The following is a 22,056-nucleotide window of genomic DNA, read 5'->3' as shown; positions in this document are numbered from 1 at the left end:
AATGAATATTGTTTTAAGCATCAAATGTTTCAGTTGAATGGCCTACATATTGTTTTGATAACCATGCCTATCATTCTTAAAAAAAAAACTTTAAAGATGGCAGATACTGATCAAACTAATCTGTAAAAAGAAAAAAAACATATACAGTCTTAAGTTTGATTATTTTACAGATCAGACCTCTGGCAAAACATTAAGCAGTAAAAAAAAAGTAAAATTATTGTTTGAGTTATAAAGCCCTTAATAATAGGGACGTATCATATATCAATGGTTTATATAAGTGGGCTTGAACAGGAATGTCTTTCCTTAAACACTTGGCTGATTTTCACTTTTTCAGATGGAAAGTTGTTTGTGGTTACCACAGGTAAACGAGAACAAATTTTCCCGTGTTAAAATGATCACAGAGGTTTTATGAAATGCGATATGTGTAAAAGATACTGTAAACTCTTTAAGAGATGGCCTTTGTTCCTGTGCTTCAGGCTTTGCTCTTCTTTAGAGAAGGCTCAAAGGTGACTGTTGAATGAAAACAAAAGCCTGACACAAAATGTTTTGATATATTTTAAGTAACAAATGAGTTCCATCAATTACTTGCCGTATGGATTATTTTTTAACTTTAGTAAAAGGAAGACAGAAGGATGTATTCTATCGTCATTTTCACCAGGATGAAAACTGACATCAATGAAACAAAGAAAACAACACAAAGACAGATGATGTTTGCTGCAGTAAAAAAACTTCAGCCGTTAAGAAAATGCTCCATGACCTTTGTGCTGACTGATCCAGTTCAAGGTTGTGTTGAACTATACATTACAGTGTACATTAATGTATCGGATCACTTTTAATAAACATGATTACCAATTGCATTTATTAATTTAGGTATACTTCTTTCTGTTGAGGACACACAATGTGATCAACGGACGACATAGATGTGATGGAACGTTATACTATCTTTAGTAGTAAAAAAAAGAATGTTCTTTTGGGTCGGTATATAGATCGGAACACTGGTGGGTTGTGGATATGAAGCGCACCGATGCACAGTTAACTAATTTAAAAAAAACAAAAGGAATAATCACATCTGTTCTCTAAAATGTGTCTGACATGATTTTTCAGCATTCTCATTCCATTCTGGATTAATTTGAGTTTTTGTTTTTGTGTAACTCTAAGGTTGTATTTTATAATGGCGAGAGACGGCAGCCAGATGAGTGTGTATCTGTACTTTTAAATTGCTCGCTTCCATGTGACGCCTAGCTGGTCTCCAATTGGTTACTTAAAGATTCTCCTCGGGACCCAGCTCTCTGCTCCCATAGCCAATCAACGCTGTTTGTGCCATTCTTCATATAAGAAGATTAATTAACAATATGTTGTCTGTTTCTTTTATTTCTGTCATGTTTTTTAATCTCTACTGGTTTTGATCTTAACAATTATATTGATTGATTTCATCTTCTGTTATAGTTTACTGTATGTATCAGCCATTTTATGGTAGCTTTATCTGATGTTTGTTTTGTGCGGTGTCTCTTCCTGCATCCACATCAGTAAGCTTTGCTTTTTACCCAACACATCAGCTCTTGGTTTCTTCTTACCAAATGTTATTGATATTCTCATTTGTCCACTTTATTTGAGTTCTGTTCTGTGTATTTAATGACATGGGTCCTCCCACTTCCTGCAGCCCTCACTGAAAGTTAATTTTCTTTGCATCTAGATGAGTCTTTCTATGTAAATCCCCTTCACCCACACGAGACTTTGATCTTTTTTGTTAGACTAAATACATAAATATATATTTCCTTTTTTATACATTTAAAGCAAAGTGACGTCAAATTCCCTGTTTGTGTGACAAATTTGGCAATTAAAGCTGATTTTAAAACTGTGTGTTTGAGTCTGAGTTTAACTAATGAATAAGTGGTCAGGTTAATGATATGTCAGGTACTGAACAAGTAAAACAAACCACAGTTGAACCTTTATTGTGGCAGGAAGTGCACTTTGATTGTATATGCTAACCTAGCCAATCAGCATTAGACTGTCTGAATCCCACATCTCCCCCTCCTACTTAAAAATCAAATGTCTCAATGAAGTCAGTGTGAACATGTTTCTGTTATGGGTTACACTTTTCCTTCTTCACCAAGGGCGTGAGTAGCATATTTTATCAGTTACACAACTGCATGGAGAGCTATTAATTAAAAAAAAATGTTGCTCATTATCTTTTTCATTAAATCATGCAGATACTTTGGTCCCTGTGGTCACAGTTCAACCTGGTGGTGCTGTGACTCTGTCTTGTGCTTTTTCGGATAAATTTAAGAGCACCACTTGGCTTCACTGGTACAAACAGAGTACAGGAGATACTTTGAAATTAATTGTGATGCAGAAGAAAACCATAACGCCAGTGTATAATCCGGACGTCTCGGTCTCAAGAATAAAAGCGACAAATGACGACAAATTCAGCAATCTAACCATCCTGAAGACAGTTCTACAAGATGAAGGAATGTATCACTGTGCTCATATGGACTGGACTAAATCTACTTGGACCGGGACTTATTTGTCAATAGAAGGTACCGAAGTTGTTTAGTATTTTCATTGTTTGGTGATGTCTTATTTTCTCTGTCCATATAAAGTGGCACTGGGGGTACACAGTAGAGAATAAAGCTAAAGTGCAAAGAAGAGTCTTTGTGAGCTTCTGCCATAAATTATTATTGACTCTTATTGTTTCATATGCATGATCCTCCTGATGTTCATTCCCACTCATGCAGATTGAAATGCATATTTCGGAAACAAAAATATAAACTTTTTAAATCATAAAGGAAAACAAAATTGACATAAATTGCTCATGTGAACTTTAATCTTTGCTCATAAAAGGTCTATTTTTTATAAAGTTACACGCATTGTGCATAGGTGTTGGTCAAAGGGACCATCCTGGTACTGAACATCTGCTGATAACATTTTTTTATATGCAGACAATCTTCAGGTTGTGTTCATGGATAATCGGTGTCTGTACTGTGTATGTTTTTAAAATGCTATTTTTTCTTCTATATATATATATAATAACAACTTAGATGATGAAAAGCAGAATGAAGGATAAAGTAAAAAAATATAATGGGACTTTTTCTTCACATCTGGTTTATATTTGATCCTCCTTTAGAAGATTGTTAGGTACAGATATGGTGAGAGAGTATAGCCACTGTTAAATACACATTTTAAAATATAATTGATTTGGAACCAGGTTTGGGCCAAAAAAACACCACAAATTTCACACATCATCAAAAAAGGATGAGGGGAAAAAGTCAGGGAAAACCATAAAAAACATAAATTTGTGCAAAATTTAGATGTCCTTTTTTAACAAGACTATTTAAAAATCAATTTCAATTTTACTCTAGTTCTAGATATTATAATTTGGAAATGCTGTTTTGCCACAACAATAAGCCACACTATTAAAATATTTTCAAAACAACAGATCTTAAATGTGTTTAAAATATTTCTTGGTTTTGAAAATTGCCACTGTTACACAATACTTCCCTTCTGAACTGAATTTACAAGCTAAATTTTTACTTTCAGACAAATTTCTTTTGTCAGAACTTAAAAATAATGTCTTAAACCTGACATTGTTTTGTATATTACAAAGTACATCTGTGCCTCAGTAGAAACATAAATTTAGCATCCTACATTTAATTAATCCACTGTAAACATATTCTGTTCTCACCATTATTTGTTGCTGATATTATATCAGCTGTAATATGAATTTGTTTCTTAGTTGTCTGATAAAACAAATGATCACTAATAGAAAAATCTAAACATGAAAATGTAATATCCTAAATTTTAATCCACCCCTTGTACAATTATTCTAACAGTTCTCACCAATATGTTTTGTCACTTTTCTATTGCTGATACTATTTAAATAGTTGCAACAGACAGAAATTAAAAGTTTTAAGAAAATCTTGACCAAATCCAAACTACAAAGACCTGTGTTCTAGTGTTTTGCTATCTGTATTATATGTTTGTTTACTAGTTGTCTGATAAGACAAATTGTCATCTAATAGGAAAATCTGCAAGGACAGTGAGCTACACAATTGTTCAGCAGTCAACATCAGATCCTGCCTGTCCAACAGACTCAGAGACCCTGCAGTGTTCATTCCTCTCTAAATCTGAGAACCCAACCTGTTCAGGAGAACCCAGTGTCTTCTGGTTCAGAGCTGGCTCAGACAAGTCTTTGCCAGATCTCATCTACATGGATGGAAAAATATCAGAAAATTGTGAGGAGTGGTCCGACTCTACGAAGAGATGCGTTTATAATTTCTCTAAGAATTCCTCTGATGCTGGAACATATTACTGTGCTGTGGCCACATGTGGAGAGATTCTGTTTGGAAATGGAACCAACCTGGAAATTCGTGGTAAATTTAAAAGATTATTTATAAATGAAATACTTTTAGTGTGTAATAGAATAAAGATTAGATCTTTATTCTAAAACAGATGAACAAGATTATTAAAATTGTTCATTTTTTTAATGTTTATTAATTTTTTTCTCCTATAATGTTCCAGGGGCTTTAACAGTTAATTATTCACTGTCTGCTGCCTTAGCCATGAGTCTGATTTGTATGGCTCTCCTTGTATGCTCCATCAACAGGATCAAATGTGGACATCGTCAAGGTAATTCAGAATGCTTTTCTCATTCATCTGATAGTAAACTGTTGCATCTTTATTTATTTGTCTACGTTTCGTATCCAGTGTCTGGTGAGGTGGAGGAAAACTGTGGTCAGAACAGGCAACAGGTAAAGTATTATGACTCCTTTTGACAAATGTTTTGATAAATGTTTAAGCAACAAATGAGTTTCATCAATTTGTATTTGCGTTATCTCTTATTTTTTAACTTTAGACAAAGGAAGACATTAGGATGTATACTGCCGTCATTTTCACCGTGATGAAAACTAGGAACAACGAAACAAAGAAAACAGCAGAAAAACAGATGATGTTTGCTGCAGTAAAAGCCTTCAGCCTGTAAGAAAATGCTACATAACCTTTGTGCTGACTGATCCAGTTGACGGTTGTTTTGAACTATACATAACTATACATTACTGTGTGATTGTATCTGATCACTTTTAATAAACATGATAACCAATTGCTTTTGCCTGATTTAGGCATGTTTTCATTCTGTTGGTATGGACATACTGAAATCAAGCCATTGTTGAGGCTATACAATGTTATCAACAAATGAAATAGATGAAGGAACATTATGCTGTTTGCAGCAGTATAAAACAAATACTTTTTAGTCAGTATATTCTGTTTCATAGATCTGGGGTCCGTTCTTTGTACATTGCTTAAAACATCCGAAATCAAATGAAACATCCAAGATGATTTCATCCGGCTAATCAGGATCCGGCTAATTGGGTTCTTCGAACACACCTGTTGTTTATGATTAGTATGGCTGGATTGAGTTATCTGATATAACTGCGCGTTCATGCGTTTGTTTAAAAGGGGAAATGTGTCGATAGTAGAAACAATGATCAGCAACGCTGCTATTGGCTGTTCAGCATGGCCAAAGAACGCCCACAGTTTTTCTCCCAAGCAGAACAAGAGCTTTTAATGGAAGGTTATGCCGAATTTGAGTCATTAATTAAAACGACAGGGAACACCTCAAAATCTGTTAGAGCCAGGAGAGAGGGCTGGCAATAAGTAGCAGACAAATTAATGTGTAAATACTGTCCATGTTTCTATCACTTTCTACAGTATGAATTTTTGCTTTTTAATAATCTTATATTTACTTCCTCCACAGGACCCACTAGAACATGGGGACAAAGTGAAGAATATTCTACAAAATGGTAGCCTTTAATTATTATACTGTATTTTAAAAAGCCACTTGTTATGGCAACAGATCCAATATCGGTGTCATTCCTTAGACACTAGAAGTAAAGGACGCGTGCAAACTATAATAAAAGGAAGTTTTTCCTTTTCCAAGTCATACACAGTTTACACGGTAAAACTGTATTGCTCCGTGTCTAGATACTCCATCCATAGTTTTTTTCTAATACAATATACGACTTGACAGGAAGCAAGCCTTTCAAAGTAAAACTAAACTTCACAATAAAATGGCCTGAACAAATCTTCTTACTGAATATGATAAAAATAAGCAAACCATCATACAAATAACTTAAATATTTTCTATTTATGGCTCTAACAACACTTTTTCCTCTTTAAAAGCCACTGTTAAATTATGTGTTTGTCTGTTTATAACAGCCACCAAGAAAAATCTCTCTACAATTACACTGTCGCGCTGCACTACAGGATCTTGTCTATTGCGCAATACGCGATTAATTCGAAAAAGCTCTGAAATTATTCTTGCACCTTCGGCAACAGGTTGCGGTTGTAACAATGGACAAGACAGACTTCCCTATCTCCTCCGCTTATAAAGCTGCAATCTAATTCTGTTTACATGAAATAAGCCTGCTCGCGAGCTGGGGTAAGTTGGCGCACATGTTGCTATGACAGCAAGTCCAGGATAAGTTTCAAAGAATCAAACGATCCAAGATCATGCCAAATCGGCAACAATCCAATCCAGCTAACTGAGTTAGCGACGTACAAAAAACGGGCCCCAGAACAGAGGTGGCTTGTCAACGGCGTGCACTGTGGCATTGCTCTCAATAAAATTGCAGAAAAACGTGTCAATACAGTAAACATGAATTATGAAATAAAAAGAAATTATCACATTTGTTATCATTAAATATGTCTGACGTTTGATTTTTTTAGCATTACCATTTCGATTTGGATTTGAGGTAAGTTTTTTTTTATTGTGCAAGTTTAAATTTGTATTTTGTAATGGCGAGGGATACTGGACAGATGTGTATGTGTGATTTTAAAGTTTGACATCCATGTGACTCCATGCTGGTCTCCAATTGGTTACTTAAAGATTGTCCTTGGGGCCCAGCTCTCTGCTCCCATAACTGATCAGCGCTTTTTGTGCCATTCTTCATACAATCAGATTAATTCATGATGCCAATCAAAGTCACATCGTTGGCTTCTTACATGTGCAGACGGGAATGTCAAATGAAAGTGTCAAAAGACAACAAGAAGAAGGCAACAACAAAAGAAAATTCTGTTTTTGATTTACAAAATTATAATTTCATGAGAAAATTAATTTAGACCAGACTGGGAAGATTAAAAAATCCATCAGCCGGCATGTGACCTTGGATGAATTCCTGTCATCTTTGACCTCTAGTGTCAAATCTGCTTCACGCAGTCTGGTGTCCTGCAACTTTTGGACGTGACCCTGGTCCAACACGTCTGAATCAAGTGGCTGAATTACCATCTCAGCATGCAGTCAAGTCCCCCAGAGTCCTGCCAATGACCTGATTATTTGATTCAGGTGTGCAACTGTGCAACCGTCAAGTTATTATTATTATTTTTTTTGACAATGTCTCTGGTCTCAGGAGCAACGCACGCTATTTAGGGCAGATCGAATGGTGGATGTGAATCAAAGCAAAGGAGGAGCTCTTTCAATTTATATCCACAACTCCTGATGCACTTTGTCCAAAGTCGTCTGATTCTTCTGCTCACCTTACCTGGAATATCTTGCAGTTAAGTGCAGACCATTTAAACGGTCTCGAGAGCTAAGCTCAGCTTCTTCACATGCTTCAACTTTCCAAGCAGCAGGAAGCCTGAACATCTTCACAGCCAGAGGAGCACCACCAGCAGCTCCACCAAGTGACCTCTTCAATGAAAAAAGCTATGTTTATATTGGTGCAGCTCATGGAAAAAAAACTCTGACTAGATGGTTGGGATGGAGTAAAAGCCAAGTGATGATAAAAAGCACAAGTATTATTCTTCTGGTCTTCAGCAATGCAATACGATGCATTGTACAAAACCCCTGATTGCAGTTTATTTGCCATAATGAAATAAGTGATCAAGCGCTCATTTGGATTAAATAGGAGAAAAGCAAAACGTTAGTTGAATTTTGTGACGCTAAAAGAGCCTCATTGTGGCGGCAAGCCACAATGAGAGTATATTCTGAGGCAACCAATCAGATGCATTTGTCATTGTGGATCACCACACCTCTCTCTGTTTCTAAGGTATTATGTGTCCTCATGAACACAGTGTCAACATGACTCTGCTATGGGTTATACCCTTTCTTCTTCATCAGGGATGTAAGTAGTATTTACATCAAATAAAACATAAATTAGTGTTATCCAATAATTGTATTCATGTCTGATTTTTTTCAACTACTCTTTATTGTTTCCCCATGTTGCTTTTTATGTACTGCAGACACTTCAGTTCCTGTCGTCACAGTCCAGCTTGGGGAACCTGTGACTCTGACATGTGCCTTGACTGAGAAATTTCAGGCTGTGACATGGGTTCACTGGTACAAGCAGAGTGCGGGAAACACTCTGAAATTAATTGCAATGCTGCATAAACGTATGCCGTCCACCTACGGACCGGGATTTTCATTCTCAAGATTCAATATAACATATGATGGCAACAAAAGCAGCTTGATCATTTCGTCAACAAACAAACAAGATGAGGGAATGTATCACTGTGGTCATATGTACATGACTAAATCTACGTTTACTGGGACGTATTTGGCACTGAAAGGTAATTATCTATCCATTTCATTTTGTGGGTATTTCTCTGATGCTCAAAGTTTGGATTTGGGTAAAATGGTCAAGGAGTGTCTCACTTGCCTCAGGATGGCTCACTTGTTCAAGTGGCAGATAAAATGATAAAACACATTCTTGTTTGTAAGATTGTTTAAATTCTTATATATCAAGGTCTAAATAATATGAAACGTGTTTAGTACAAAATAGATTTGAATATTTACCATTTTCTTACAGAATATGTTCTCTTAGATACCAAAAAAAATCCTAATTTAATCTATTAAGGTTTGTTTTCTTACACATGCAATTTACAAAACAGACATCACAGCCATTTAAAAAATGAATATTTGACTAACTTTTTCAGTTGCGACTTATTGATATCCCGTTATGCTAGTCATCTTATTTGTTCTTGGCATAATAGTAAGATATTTACAGAAAAAAAAATTATCAAAACTGATATCTAATTTTAACAAAGTTACCAACAGCCTTATAGATTTTAGGAAGATTCCAGGTTATGAACTGCTATAGTACGCATAAACATTGTTAAATAATAGGGTTATTTTCTATAGTGATTTGTTTTGTCAAAATACTGTTGAAAGGTGCAACCGTGAATTAAGGAAAAAATCTTAATGAGGATGTATGTCATCTATTCTATGATGGTACCCTTTTAAAACCTACACTTAAGCTTCAAATTATTTATCCACCTGGTAGATTTAAGTTTAACGTAATGTTGAAATTTGACCAACAATTTTATTCTGTTTGGAAGTAATATTAAAATTTTGAAGTGGCAAAACCTTAGTTTTGAGCTCAAGCAAATAGAAATTGGAAGAAGAAGCTAAAGATTAAGGTAATGGCCAAGAGGCTTTCCAAATGTAAAGCTTTGAAGTTCATTACCAAATTGTCAAAATATTAGTGGAAACATGCATAAAGTTGATGAACAAAAAATGTTTTTGTGATTGAAAAAAATAAGATTATCCAAGCAGGTTTATGAAATAATTTTGGAAAAGAGCAATACACAGTCTAAATATTGCTCTGGCTTACAGAGTTGGCACTTGTCTTTTATATTTAAGGACAGGAGAGTGGAAAAATATTTGCAGGACTGACTGTAAGAACTAGTTTTTCTCCTAGTTATTGTGAGAACAGACTTATGGGATTCTGAATGAAACAAGGTCTGAGAGATGACCTTTAGAGTGGAAAAGCAGAGAGTATTCCACACAAAGTCCATTAGTACAGTAAAATAAGGACATAACATAGTCTGAGTTCAGCAAGTCACAAGATCTAAACTAAAAAAAAATAATAAAAAGTAAAACAATAGCATTTGCATTACATTTGTCTTGCTAGGTTCATTTCTTATGAAAAAACAAACTTCTTGTTTGAATGAAAATAATTTTCAACCTAAATCTGCCAGGAGTATAAATCATGTCAGGTTTAACGGCAGAGACAAGCTTTACCCTAAAATTTTTTTAAATAATTAAATTGTAATGTTTACAAGTATAAACTCAATATTCAACCAACACAGAGTTGGATTTTTAAAAAGTTTATTGAAGGCAGACAGAACCAGTCTGGACAGGAACACACAGATGTGCTCAGAATGACCAGAAGCCGTGGGCAGAACCTTGAAAAAAACTACACAATGTTTCTCCAGCGTAAGCAGAGCAAACAACAGAATCCCTCAGGAATCCTCCCTTCCAAGTGATGCACACAAACACTAGCTGATGAACTAGCGGGATAGAGTGAGGACTGGAGCCAGGGAAACACAGAAGCAACCAAGGACCGCTGCCTGTGGTAAAAACATATGCAGGCAGGTAGCAAGACAAAACATTCTGGGAGCAAGTGAATGAGTGAGGCAGGTAGAAATAGGGAGAGTGACAGGTGGACATAATTTACTCTAATTAGCGGCAGCAGGTGGAGCTGATCTAGTGTAGAGTGGTAGCTATGATGTGACAACGCTGATTGGCTGGTGGCTGGGAGGCATAGACATTATATACGTAGATGCCCCGTCGTCAGGTGAGAGGCGTGCCTACAGAGCGGCCATCTTAGGTCAGACCAAGCTGCGCTCAGAGAGAATACACGTCAATTCAGGAAAATGTACTTTATGTTTTCAGATAAATTAGCTGACTAAAAATGTCACCCCTTTAGGGGCTACATGAGATCAATTGATTAAATTTAATTATTGTCTAACTTTTTTGATTTACACAATACAAAATTTTGATTTTGTATTGACAGTTAGCAAACTTCCAGCTCCGTCCCAGGAGGCCTGATTTTTGCTCTGCTTATGGGTGCGCAAATAAAAGGACACTAAAATCCACATCCCGGGGAATTACCTTCCATAAGTAAGATTGTCTGATAGATAATCCTCATGCTTTAGTGTTACAGTTTTAATAATAATAATCGAACTTTATTGATCTCACAATGGAGAAATTCATTTCTGCATCTTAACCCATCCCCCTGGGGAGCAGTGGGCTGCGACTGTGCGGCGCCTGGGGAGCAATTGGGAGTTAAGGGTTTTGCTCAGGGACCCAGAATGGCAGCTTGTGGGAGTTGAACTCAGAACCTCTGGGACCGAAGCTCTGTGCTCTAACCACCCACGAGGAGTGGTGGCCCCATAAACACAATATGTGCTAATGGGTAGAAGGGATGGAAGCAGAGAGAAGTACATTAAACACCCAGATTTCTGAGAGATGTGACTGAAGATATATATATATATATATATATATATATATATATATATATATATATATATATATATATATATATTTTTTATAATAATATATATATTGTTTATAATAATATAAACAATAATATATATTGTTTTTGCTACGATTTTGTAATCTCTTTGATTCTAAGATGCATTATTCGTTTTTTGATGATTTTTTTCCCTCCGCATTGCAGTTTGTGTTAAATCATTTTTAAATGAAATCCTATGTAGATAAGTGCTGTTGTCATCACATACTCTTAAAAAGTGTCAGATGGTCACTAATGAGTATCTGTTTTTTGTACAGTTTAAAGTGTCATTTGTAAATGTGTTTACACACGAAGTAGGAAGCTACCCTGTTGGAAGAGAGGAATGAAACAATACACACAAAACCCCAAAACCATGACATAAATCCACTTTTTCAAAATTAAATATCAATTAATGAAAAGGTTTCCTCAGTTTGTAACAAATAAGAAATAAAATAAACATCTTCAAGACAACTTTCAGCTTCATTCAGGATGGAAGGCCTGACTTGTTTTATTCTTTGATTTCTTCACAGAAAACTCCCAAAGGACATTGAACTACACTGTTGTTCAGGAGTCAACATTATCTGATCCCGCCAGTCCAAAAGAGTCAGAGACTCTGCAGTGTTCAGTCCTCTTTGACTCTGAGAACCCAACCTGTTCAGGAGAACCCAGTGTGTTCTGGTTCAGAGCCATATCAGACACATCCTATCCAGAAATGATCTACACCGAGGGAAGAACACCGGACAATTGTGAAAAGACATCAGACCAGCCACATAAATGTAGTTACAACTTTTCTAGAGATGTCAGGAACTCTGAAGCTGGCACTTATTACTGTGCTGTGGCCACTTGTGGACATATCTTATTTGGAAATAGAACAAACCTGGTAAAGAGCAATCAAGGTACTGTGCATATTATATTGTTTATGTTGTCATAAAAATTCATGCTTTTCTCAAGCAATTATATGTTTATTTTTCTAGATACAAATCCAAACACTGAAAGGATTGTGTTGGTGATCACATTAATCTTATTGGCCATTTCCATTATCTTGAATATCATTTTTGTTTCCTGCCAAACAAAAAGATCTGCCTCTACTCTATTTAGTGGTAAGTGTAACTTACTAACCTAAATGTCTTGAAGCAATTACATTATGAATTCTATCAAGGTTATTATATTGATTCATGTGTTTGTTCTTTCTACGCAGAAAGTTCTTCTCCTCAACTAAAGCACAGAGATATTAGCCAACCAAGAGATGAGGTGAGTAATAGTACTAAATTACAGTTGTTTGACTGTAATAATAAACAACACAGCTGGTTTCAACAAATAAACACATTTTTAATTCTACTCAACAGACTGAAAATGGGAAGGATCTGAATTATGCTGCATTAAAGTTCTCTGAAGGGAAAGCACCAAGAAGAAAGAAGAAGAGAGAACTGAAGAGTGAAGAAAGTGTGTATTCGGAAGTTAAGGATAATATGATTTAATTTAGGCTCGTGTCACAATGAAGCTGACAATGTGAATTATTTAAATCCAGAAACAGGTGAATGTCTTGAGTTTCATTTAAACTTTGAGAGATAAGAAAGTGTGCAAAGCTACATATGGTGAATATGTTCCTAGGTGAAGTGTTGTACTTTGACTACATCAGTTTAAAGAAATATCTCAGAAAATTTTTCCAAGAAATTTTTCCAAGACATGTCTTGGAAAAATTGCCCCAAGTAGAGTCATATAAAAAAATAAATGCTTTTCTTGTGTTAGAAATAAACCCCTTTTGGAATGTTTTTCAGGTTAACAAAAATTTACTTTAATACCAAATTAATGAATATTGTTTTGAGCATCAAATATTTTAGTTGAATGGCCTACATATTGGTTTGATAACCATGCCTATCATTTTTTTTAAATGTAAAAATGGCAGATACTGATGAAATTAATCTGTAAAAAGAAAATACATATGCTGTCCTAGGTTTGACTATTTTACAGATCAGAACCCTGGCAAAAACTTCAGTGAAATATAATATAAAATATTGTTTTAGATACAAAGCCCTTAATAATAAGGACGTATCATATATCAATGCTTTTTATAAGTGGGCTTGAATAGGAATGTCTTTCCTTAAACACTTGGCTGATTTTCACTTATTCAGGTGGAAAGTTTTTTGTGGTTACCACAGATAAACCAGAACAATCTTCCCCTGTTAAAATGATCACAGAGGTTTTTTGGAATGCAATATGTAAAAAAGATACTGTAAACTCTTTAAGAGATGACCTTTTTTCCTGTGCTTCAGGCCTTGATCTTCTTTAGAGAAGGCTCAAAGGTGAACGTTAAATGAAAACAAAAGTATGACACAATTTTTAGCTCCATATTTATTCTGGTGACATCTGCATTACAAAAGGTAACATTTATATTTTAATTACTGTTTAACATTTGCCTGTAACAGTTCAATCCTTTTTCAGATTGCGCTGAAATAAATATTATTATTCCATCACTTTATTTTCTTAAACTTGCTACAGTGGAATAACTATTGAGGATTTATCATTTCAAAAAGAAATTTGGACAGTATATTTATATTGAAGAAGGAAAAAGATTTGACCCACTGGTGGTGCAATAGGAAAAGCCACTGGATGAAAACATAGCGTAAATTGAATATATTCTTTGGACCTCACATACTGAGCATAATTTCTCTGATCAGCGATTTGTGTCTAAGTGTGAATTCTGAGCTGACGTCTCATCAATATTTCAGTATTGTTACATATAGACAATAAAAACTCTTTATTCTTGATTCTTCTTGATTATGTCTATTATGTTGTTTGATTGATATATTGATATATTGAGAGAGAGAGAGAGAGAGAGAGAGAGAGAGAGAGAGAGAGAGAGAGAGAGGTGACCAAATACAAGGAACCAAAAAAACAGCAGTTCATGGTAACAGGAAACGCTCTTTGGGTTTTCTGCAATAACCAATCGGATGCGTCTGCGTCTGACAGCTAGGATCGCCACACTTCCCTGTCTTACAGAAGGGTCTACTCTTTAAATGAAGACTGTCAAAATGACTCTGTTTTGGCTCACACTGTTGCTTTTTCCTCAAGGATGTAAGTACAATTTGCAGAATTTGACACAGAATATTTTTATTATTTAAGCACAGGCTTTCACGCCATTACAGCTGATGTTGTTGTTTTTTTGTTTTATGTGCTACTTTTATTTGTCCACAACATATATACTAGTGTTCCAGTGGTTTCAGATGAACTGGATCAATCTGTGACTTTATTGTGTATTTTTAGTATGAAATATTAGAGTAGCACGGGACTTTACAGGTACAAGCAGGGTGTGGGAGATACTCTGAATTTAATCAGCAGAGAACGAAATTCCCCAAGTATCAACCAGAATTCTCTCAGTCAAGATGTAACATACACTGGGGATATTAAGAATCTCACAATTTTCTTAACAATTCCCTGCTTTTTATTACATGAGTTTGTCCCATTACCTTTTCTTATATTAAACTTCTATTTTTCTTTAAATGCAGATTCATTGGTTCCAGTGGTAACAGTTCAACTGGGCAAACCTGTGATTTTTACGTGTGCTTTCACCAAGGAGTTTCAGAGCATGGATTGGATTTACTGGTATAAGCAGAATGCAGGAGATAATCTCAAATTAATCTCAATGGCACGTGAGAATACAAACCCCATTTATGGACAAGGATTTTCCTCCACAAATTTCAACACAACACTTAATGACAAAATGAGCAATCTAACAATCTTGAAGACCGCTACAGAAGATGAGGGAATGTATCACTGTGGTCATATCAGCTGGTTTCAATCTATGTGGAATGGAACTTATTTATCAATAAAAGGTAAACAGATTATGGTCTTCTTCCACTATTTAAGGAAAAAGTCAGTGAAACCCTAATAACTATATTTTTGCAAAAAATGTGAAACCTGAAATTTTATAAGGGATTTGTTTTTATTTTAACAGTAGGTTTTATTTCCAGTAGGTTATCGATTGGGCGCGCTGGTGGCGCAGCAGGTAGTGCGACCCATGTATGGAGGCTTTAGTCCTCGGCGCAAACGACCCAGGTTTAACAATGACCCGCAGTCCTTTGCCGCATTTCTCTGCCCCTCCTCCACCCCCTTCCTGTCAGCCCACTGTGTTAAAAGACAAGCCACTAGAGCTGTGAAAAATTTCAAAAAAAAAAGTGAAACTATAAAACAATTTGTTTTGATTTTAAATATTAGAATTTAGAATTATGTTTTTTTGCCTGGACAACAACGAGTAACTCTATCAAAATATTTTTCAACAGAGCTTTAATAGTTTTAAAATATTGATGAAATAAGATGAAAATTGACATTGTAATGTATTTCTTTCCTCTTGAATCTTTACAAGCTAAATCTTACTTTTAGACAAATTTCTTTTATCTCGAACCATTAGAGGTTAAAGAAGGCAAAATGTGAAACCTGACATTGTTTTGTATGTCATAAACACGCCTGTCCCCAGAAGAAACATGAAAGTGTAATATCCTATGTTTAATCCACCCCCTGTAAAATTAATCTAACAGTTCTCACCAATATTTGTCAATGATGTCACTTTTCTATTCCCAATACTATTTCAATAGATGCAATAAACAGAAATCAAACGTTTTAAGAAAATCTTGACCAAATCCAAATTTCAAAGGCCTGTGTTCTAGTGTTTTGTTAGCTGTAATACATGAGTTTGTTTACTGGTTGTCTGATAAAACAAATTATAATTATCTAATAGGAAAATCTGCAAGGACAGCGAGCTACACAGTTGTTCAGCAGTCAACATCAGATCCTGCCCGTTCAACAGACTCAGAGACTCTGCAGTGTTCATTCCTCTCTAAATCTGAGAACCCAACCTGTTCAGGAGAACCCAGTGTTTTTTGGTTCAGATCCAGATCAGATGAGTCTTTGCCAGATCTCATTTACATGGATGGAAAAATATCAGAAAATTGTGAGGAGGGGTCCGACTCTCCGAAGAGATGCGTTTATAATTTCTCTAAGAACATCAGCTCCTCTGATGCTGGGACATATTACTGTGCTGTGGCCACATGTGGAGAGATTCTGTTTGGAAATGGAGCTAACCTAGACATTCATGGTAAATATATACAATTATTTATAAATGAAATACTCTTTGTGTAATAGAATAAAGATTAGATGTTTATTCTAAGACAGATGATAGCCAATCAAGGATGAATAAAATTGTTCACATTTTTAATGTTTATAATTTTTTTTCTACTATAATGTTCCAGAGTCCAGTATTGGGTCACCAAAAGCTTCAATAGTTAATTATTCACTGTCTGCTGCCTTAGCCATGAGTCTGATTTGTATGGCTCTCCTCATATGCTCCATCAACAGGATGAAATGTGAACATCATCAAGGTAATTCAAAATGCTTTTTTGTACATATTTGATAGTAAATTGTTGCATCTTTATTTATTTGTCACATTTCTTATCCAGCGTCTGGTGAGGTGGAGGAAAACTGCGGTCAGGTAAAGTATTATAACTCCTCTTAACAAATGTTTTGATACATTTTAAAGTAACAAATGAGTTTATTTGCCTTATCTATTATTTTTTAACTTTAGAAAAAGGAAGACATTAGGATGTATACTGCCGTCATTTTCACCATGATGAAAACTAGGAACATTGAAACAAAGAAAACAGCAGAAAGACAGATGACATTTGCTGCAGTTAAAGCCTTTGGCCTTTAAGAAAATGTTCTATGACCTTTGTGCTGACTGATCCAGTTCACGGTTGTTTTGAACTATACATTACTGTGTACATTAATGTATCGGATCACTTTGAATAAACATGATTACCAATTGCTTTTACCTAATTTAGGCATGTGTTCATTCTGTTGGTATGGACATGCCGAAATCAAGCCATTGTTGAGGCTATACAATGTGATCAAAGAATAAAATAGATGAAGGAACATTATGCTGTTTGCAGCAGTATAAAACAAGTATTTTTGAGTCAGTATATTCTGTTTTATAGATCTGAGCAGAGGCGGCTTGTTACTGTGGCACTGCCCTCAACAAAAATGCAGAAAAATGTGTCAATACAGTAAACATCAATTATTAAATAAAAATAAATCACATTTGTTCTAAAAAATTATGTCTGACTTTTGATTTGTTAGCAATGCCAGTTCGATTTGGATTTGAGTTTAAATTTGTATTTTGTAATGGCGAGGGATACTGGCCAGATGTGTATGTGTGCTTGTCCATGTGACTCCATGCTGCTCTCCAATTGGTTACTTAAAGATTGTCCTCGGGGATCAGCTCTCTGCTCCCATAACTGATAAGCGCTGTTTGTGCCATTCTTCATACAATCAGATTAATTCATGATGCTAATCAAAGTCACATCGTTGGCAGCTTAGATGTACAAGCGGGAATGTCAAATGAAAGTGTCAGATGATGACAACAACAACAACAAGACATGAGAGAATGGCAACAGCAAAAGAAAATTCTGTCATCGATTTACAAAATTATAATTTCATGAGAAAGCAAATTTAGACCAGACTGGCCAGATTAAAAAAATCCACCAGCTGGCAAGTGACCTTGGATGGATTTATTTTTAAGTCATTTATTATTCTTTTGTCTTCCCTGACCTCGAGTGTGACCTCCCACTGCATATTTTGTTACCAGCCACCTCTTGATCTGAGTAAAAATGTTTTCTTTCTTTACAAACAATGTCAATGTCAACAATGTTGATTTGGTCACATTGTGAATATTTTCTGTTTCTTTGATTTCTGTCATGTTTTTGTAATCTCTTTTGGTTTTGGACTTGAAAATATTATGCTCACTGATTTAGTTCTCTGCTATATTTTGTGGTTGCTTTATTTGACGTTTATTCGTTTAGTGTCTGTTCTTGCATCCACATCAGTAAGCTTTTGCTTTATACTCAACACATCACCACTTGGTTTCTAAAAATATTTTCTATTTGTGATTACTGCATTTGTTTGATGATCTCATTGGTCCTTCTTTGCTCTCTATTCCTGTTCTTTGTATTTAATTTCTTGGGTAATCCTACCACTACCTGCAGCCCTGTAATAAAGGTTAATCATCTTTACATTTGCTCCCCATGCTCCACTTATCTGGAACAAACTTCCAGAGTTCCTTTAAATCAAGATTAAAAACACATTTGTTTAGGATTGCCTTCAAATGTTCTTATTGAACTGTATTACTGAAACATCATTAGCTCACTTTGTAGTCCAACTGTTTTTACTTGTTTGCTTTTAATTTCTATTCTCCCATGTTCAATTTTGTTTCTGCATTTTATTCCTGCTTGCTTTTATTTTGTTTTATTTTCCTATATTTTAATCATGTAAAGCACTTTGCATTGTCTCTGTACTGAAATGTGCTATATAAGTAAATTTGCCTCGTCTTGCCTTACATCTAGTGTCTACAGTTCATGTTTTTTTTATTTGTATTTAGATCCTCTTCATCCACATCAGACTGTGATCGTTTTACAATCAAACATTAATGGTTAAGTAAATTCAAGAAATTACATTTGAAAATCACAGTTCCATAGTTTCTGTAACATTTGCAAAAGATTAGCATCATAGATGCCAAGACCTTCGTAATCACACAGACAGCACTTAAGAGGGTACGCATCCCCGGCAAAACAATTATCTATTTTTACCAAAATTAGGCTTGTTCTCCTTGCTGATTAATTAGATCCAAAGCTGTCTAATCTCTGAAAAACTTTGAATAAGTATCCTTAACAGCTACTCTGAGCATAACTGACCAGCTGCAACATAGAAAAATAACAGCACAGAAAATGGACTTGGGGACGTTCCAAAAATGTGTCTGTCATTGAAAAATACAAAATTTATTTCACTCATTTGAGAAAGAGACACTTTTCTATAGATCAGTGGTCCTCAAAGGTTTGGTGTCCTGGTCCAACACATCTGAATCAAGTGGCTGAATTACCACCTCAGCATGCAGTCAAGTTCCCCAGAGTCCTGCTAATGACCTGATTATTTGATTTAGGTGTGCAACTGTGCAACAGTCCAGTTATTTTTTTCCACAATGTCTCTGGTTCAGAAGAGCTGATCATGAGGAATACAACATTTGTAGCCCATGTGTAAGCTTCATCTGTATGTGTGAATAAGGCTTTACCCTCCTTGTGGAGGGTGTCAATGACTTCTGGGTATCTGTCTACAATCTTCCCCATAACTGTATAGCCTACTGACCCAGACTGATAGACCGTTAAGAGGCTCCGGAAACCTTTACAAATGTTTTTGTCATGGTTTTAAGTTATTTGGCCCACATGCAGGACGCACCAAGGAGATCGAGAGAAAGTTTAGCAGGTTTATTCCGGGTATCGAGCACTACAGTGGAGGTGACGGCTGGATCTACAGTGCAGGTGTACGCCAAGGGCTGTGGAAGGTGCAGGAGTTAATTCAGCCTGCGGACAGAGAGCGATAGGTTAGTCCCCGCGTCAGCAGGGCAGAAAACACGACTGGCCAAGAGGCTTGCCTCGAGAGTGTCTAGGATCCTCCCGGGGGAGGATGAGAGTGGACTCAGTGAACAGCTTCCAGATGTGGAGCGTCAGGATTTCGGTGGAGACGGTGGCCATAAGGCAGGCAGGCAGGTTGATGGAGGGTGAGCGGGACCTGATCAGCGTGGCAGGTGAGAGCGAGTGGCCTGCTGTCAGCTGGGGAACCAGGAGGGAGTTCCTACGGTGAAACTTGGCTTGAGACTTCTCGGGATCGAGGGAGCCTCAGCTTCGGAGAGTGATCCGAAGCTGAGGCAAACAAGGGAACCCGGCTAGAGACTCTGCAGGATCGAGGGAGCACTTCGGAGCCTCCCTGCAAAACTGCAGCCACCTGTGGAGAGAAAAAAAAGGCAGAGTGGGCAGAGGCCTGACCGGTGCTCTCCACTGAGTCCTGACAGTTTTGAGTTAATTAGTTGATTAGGGTGTAACACCATGTGTTTCAAATATTCTACTTTTTTTTTTTTACAATATTTTAACTTTTTGAGACAATGAAGTTTGGTCTTAATTATCTTTAGGCCATAATCATCAAAATTACAAGAAATCAAGGTTTGAACTATGTCTCTCTATGTGTAACAAATCTATATATTATGAGCTTCATTTTCTGATATGAGTAGTGTGCGATTTGCAAAAAAACCAGAGGGGGGATCATTTCAAAAGTTTTATTAATGAATAAAAGTTTTATTAATAATGGTTAGCTAGCAGGTGCTCTTTCAGGTAGCTAGCTAGATCCAGTAGGTTAGACTATTGTTTTTAAACTTGCACCATATACTGTCAGCACTCGGGAGTCGGTATTAGTTTACTTTAACCGCTTTGAGCAGAAAACGTAGTAATACTCTTTAAAAACAAACAAAAAAATTAATTTACAAATGTGAAGGACACAAGACATGTATTAATATAAATTTTGAAAAATCGACAATATATTACTTATTCAGATCAGAGGGGGGAGGATATTTCTAGAGAATTTAAAAAATTACTTTTCTTAAATTCTGAAGTTTACAAATCACTAACATGACAAACAGAACAAAATAGCTATTAGTAATTTGTCCAAATTGCATTTTAAAGTGTATGACCCGGATCAAACGTTTAGGCTATTCTTACACAAGCTTCTCACAATACTTGAGTTATATGACACCAGTATTAACAATTTTTTTTCTTGTAGGTGCAAAATTTGTGTCAGACTCACTTTATATTAACATATATTTATATATTTTAAGTTGAAGTAAAGGTGGCGTTAGACCAATAGACTAACAAAACTCCTGGATACAGTTGTAGTCTTAATAACCCAAACGTGCTTTTATAATGGATTAGTGTAACCTCAATTTTTTTTCATTATGGGCCGATAATGAAGACATTTTGTCTGCTGCCACAGAGAGGGAACAGACAGATTCTTACTGAGGTCTGGCCCGTGAAAGTGTAATCTAACAGTTTTATGTGTATATACTTTTTAGTGTGCAGCAGAATAATAGTTGCACATTTTCCCTAACAGAACTATTTTGGACCTGTAGGATAAGAGTGTAAAAATCATGCTTGTACAAAAAATACTTTTATTTTTTATTTTCAAGCACTTTTCAGAACTGGAATGAAAACATCCTGGTGCCATAAAATGTTAAACTCTGGCCAATAATGGCTAAATCACAAATCATAACGCCCTGATGTTCACACAATGTGTGAATAAATACATATTTCATGCCGAAATATTTTTTTTTGCCTCTTAAACAAAGATAGACATGGTATTAAGCATTTACCCATTTTTATACTAATTTTACATTTTAATAAAGTCACAAGTTTTATGGTTAATGTTTTTACTCTCTCACACACATATATTCCTGAACTTTCAAACCAACAACAATAATTTCTTTGTATGTTTTTGCATTTTGTTTATATCCACATTCATACAGATTTTTTAAAGCCAGGAAAAAGGTTTTAAATTTCCAGGTCATTCCAGAGTCTTACACTTTGCTTCCAACTGGGGCAAGAGCTTAATACCCTTGAAAGGGAACTGTTTAGCACAGCTTCATGTGCTGACACTGTAACTCCAGGGTATATCTTTTGGCAATGTGATTCAGCCTTAGTTTGTCAAATACAGAGACAACAATTTAATAAGTATTAAGTATGGTTTATGGGTTGGGATTATGTCATTTTATCAGCGTGTAAAAACTCATCTTCAGAACCATCCTCTGCTCAAAATAGGGATCTGCACCGTGTAATCTACTTTCAGCAGTTATCACTGCTTATTGCAGCCGTAAACTGCAGAAAAGTACGAGCAGAGCTGCTCCCTC

At 35.7% G+C, this 22,056-nt stretch overlaps 1 protein-coding gene across 1 annotated transcript; it reads left to right on the top strand.

Annotated features, from left to right (window-relative positions):
• The first annotated feature begins 8,059 nt into the window (after nt 1-8,059).
• Nucleotides 8,060-19,967, top strand: LOC118557523. Its single transcript, XM_036127656.1, has 6 exons — nt 8,060-8,114; nt 8,233-8,559; nt 11,816-12,181; nt 12,260-12,385; nt 19,556-19,668; nt 19,728-19,967. Exons 1-6 carry the CDS (start codon nt 8,072-8,074, stop codon nt 19,965-19,967), a joined length of 1,215 nt encoding a protein of 404 aa, XP_035983549.1. The 5' UTR covers nt 8,060-8,071.
• Nucleotides 19,968-22,056: the final 2,089 nt, after the last annotated feature.

This window comes from Fundulus heteroclitus, chromosome 23 (assembly GCF_011125445.2).
Source record: "Fundulus heteroclitus isolate FHET01 chromosome 23, MU-UCD_Fhet_4.1, whole genome shotgun sequence".
Taxonomy (NCBI): Eukaryota; Metazoa; Chordata; class Actinopteri; order Cyprinodontiformes; family Fundulidae; genus Fundulus; species Fundulus heteroclitus.
The sequence above is the reverse complement of the archived record's forward strand: the minus strand, read 5'-3'. Positions and strand labels throughout refer to the sequence as shown.

Excerpts from the sequence above, each read along its gene's own strand:
- LOC118557523 (XM_036127656.1), top strand. The coding sequence starts at position 8,072 with ATGACTCTGCTATGGGTTATACCCTTTCTTCTTCATCAGGGAT. Across the intron at positions 8,115-8,232 it reads CTTTCTTCTTCATCAGGGAT|ACACTTCAGTTCCTGTCGTC; the intron begins GTAAGTAGTATT and ends TATGTACTGCAG. Across the intron at positions 12,182-12,259 it reads CCTGGTAAAGAGCAATCAAG|ATACAAATCCAAACACTGAA; the intron begins GTACTGTGCATA and ends TTATTTTTCTAG.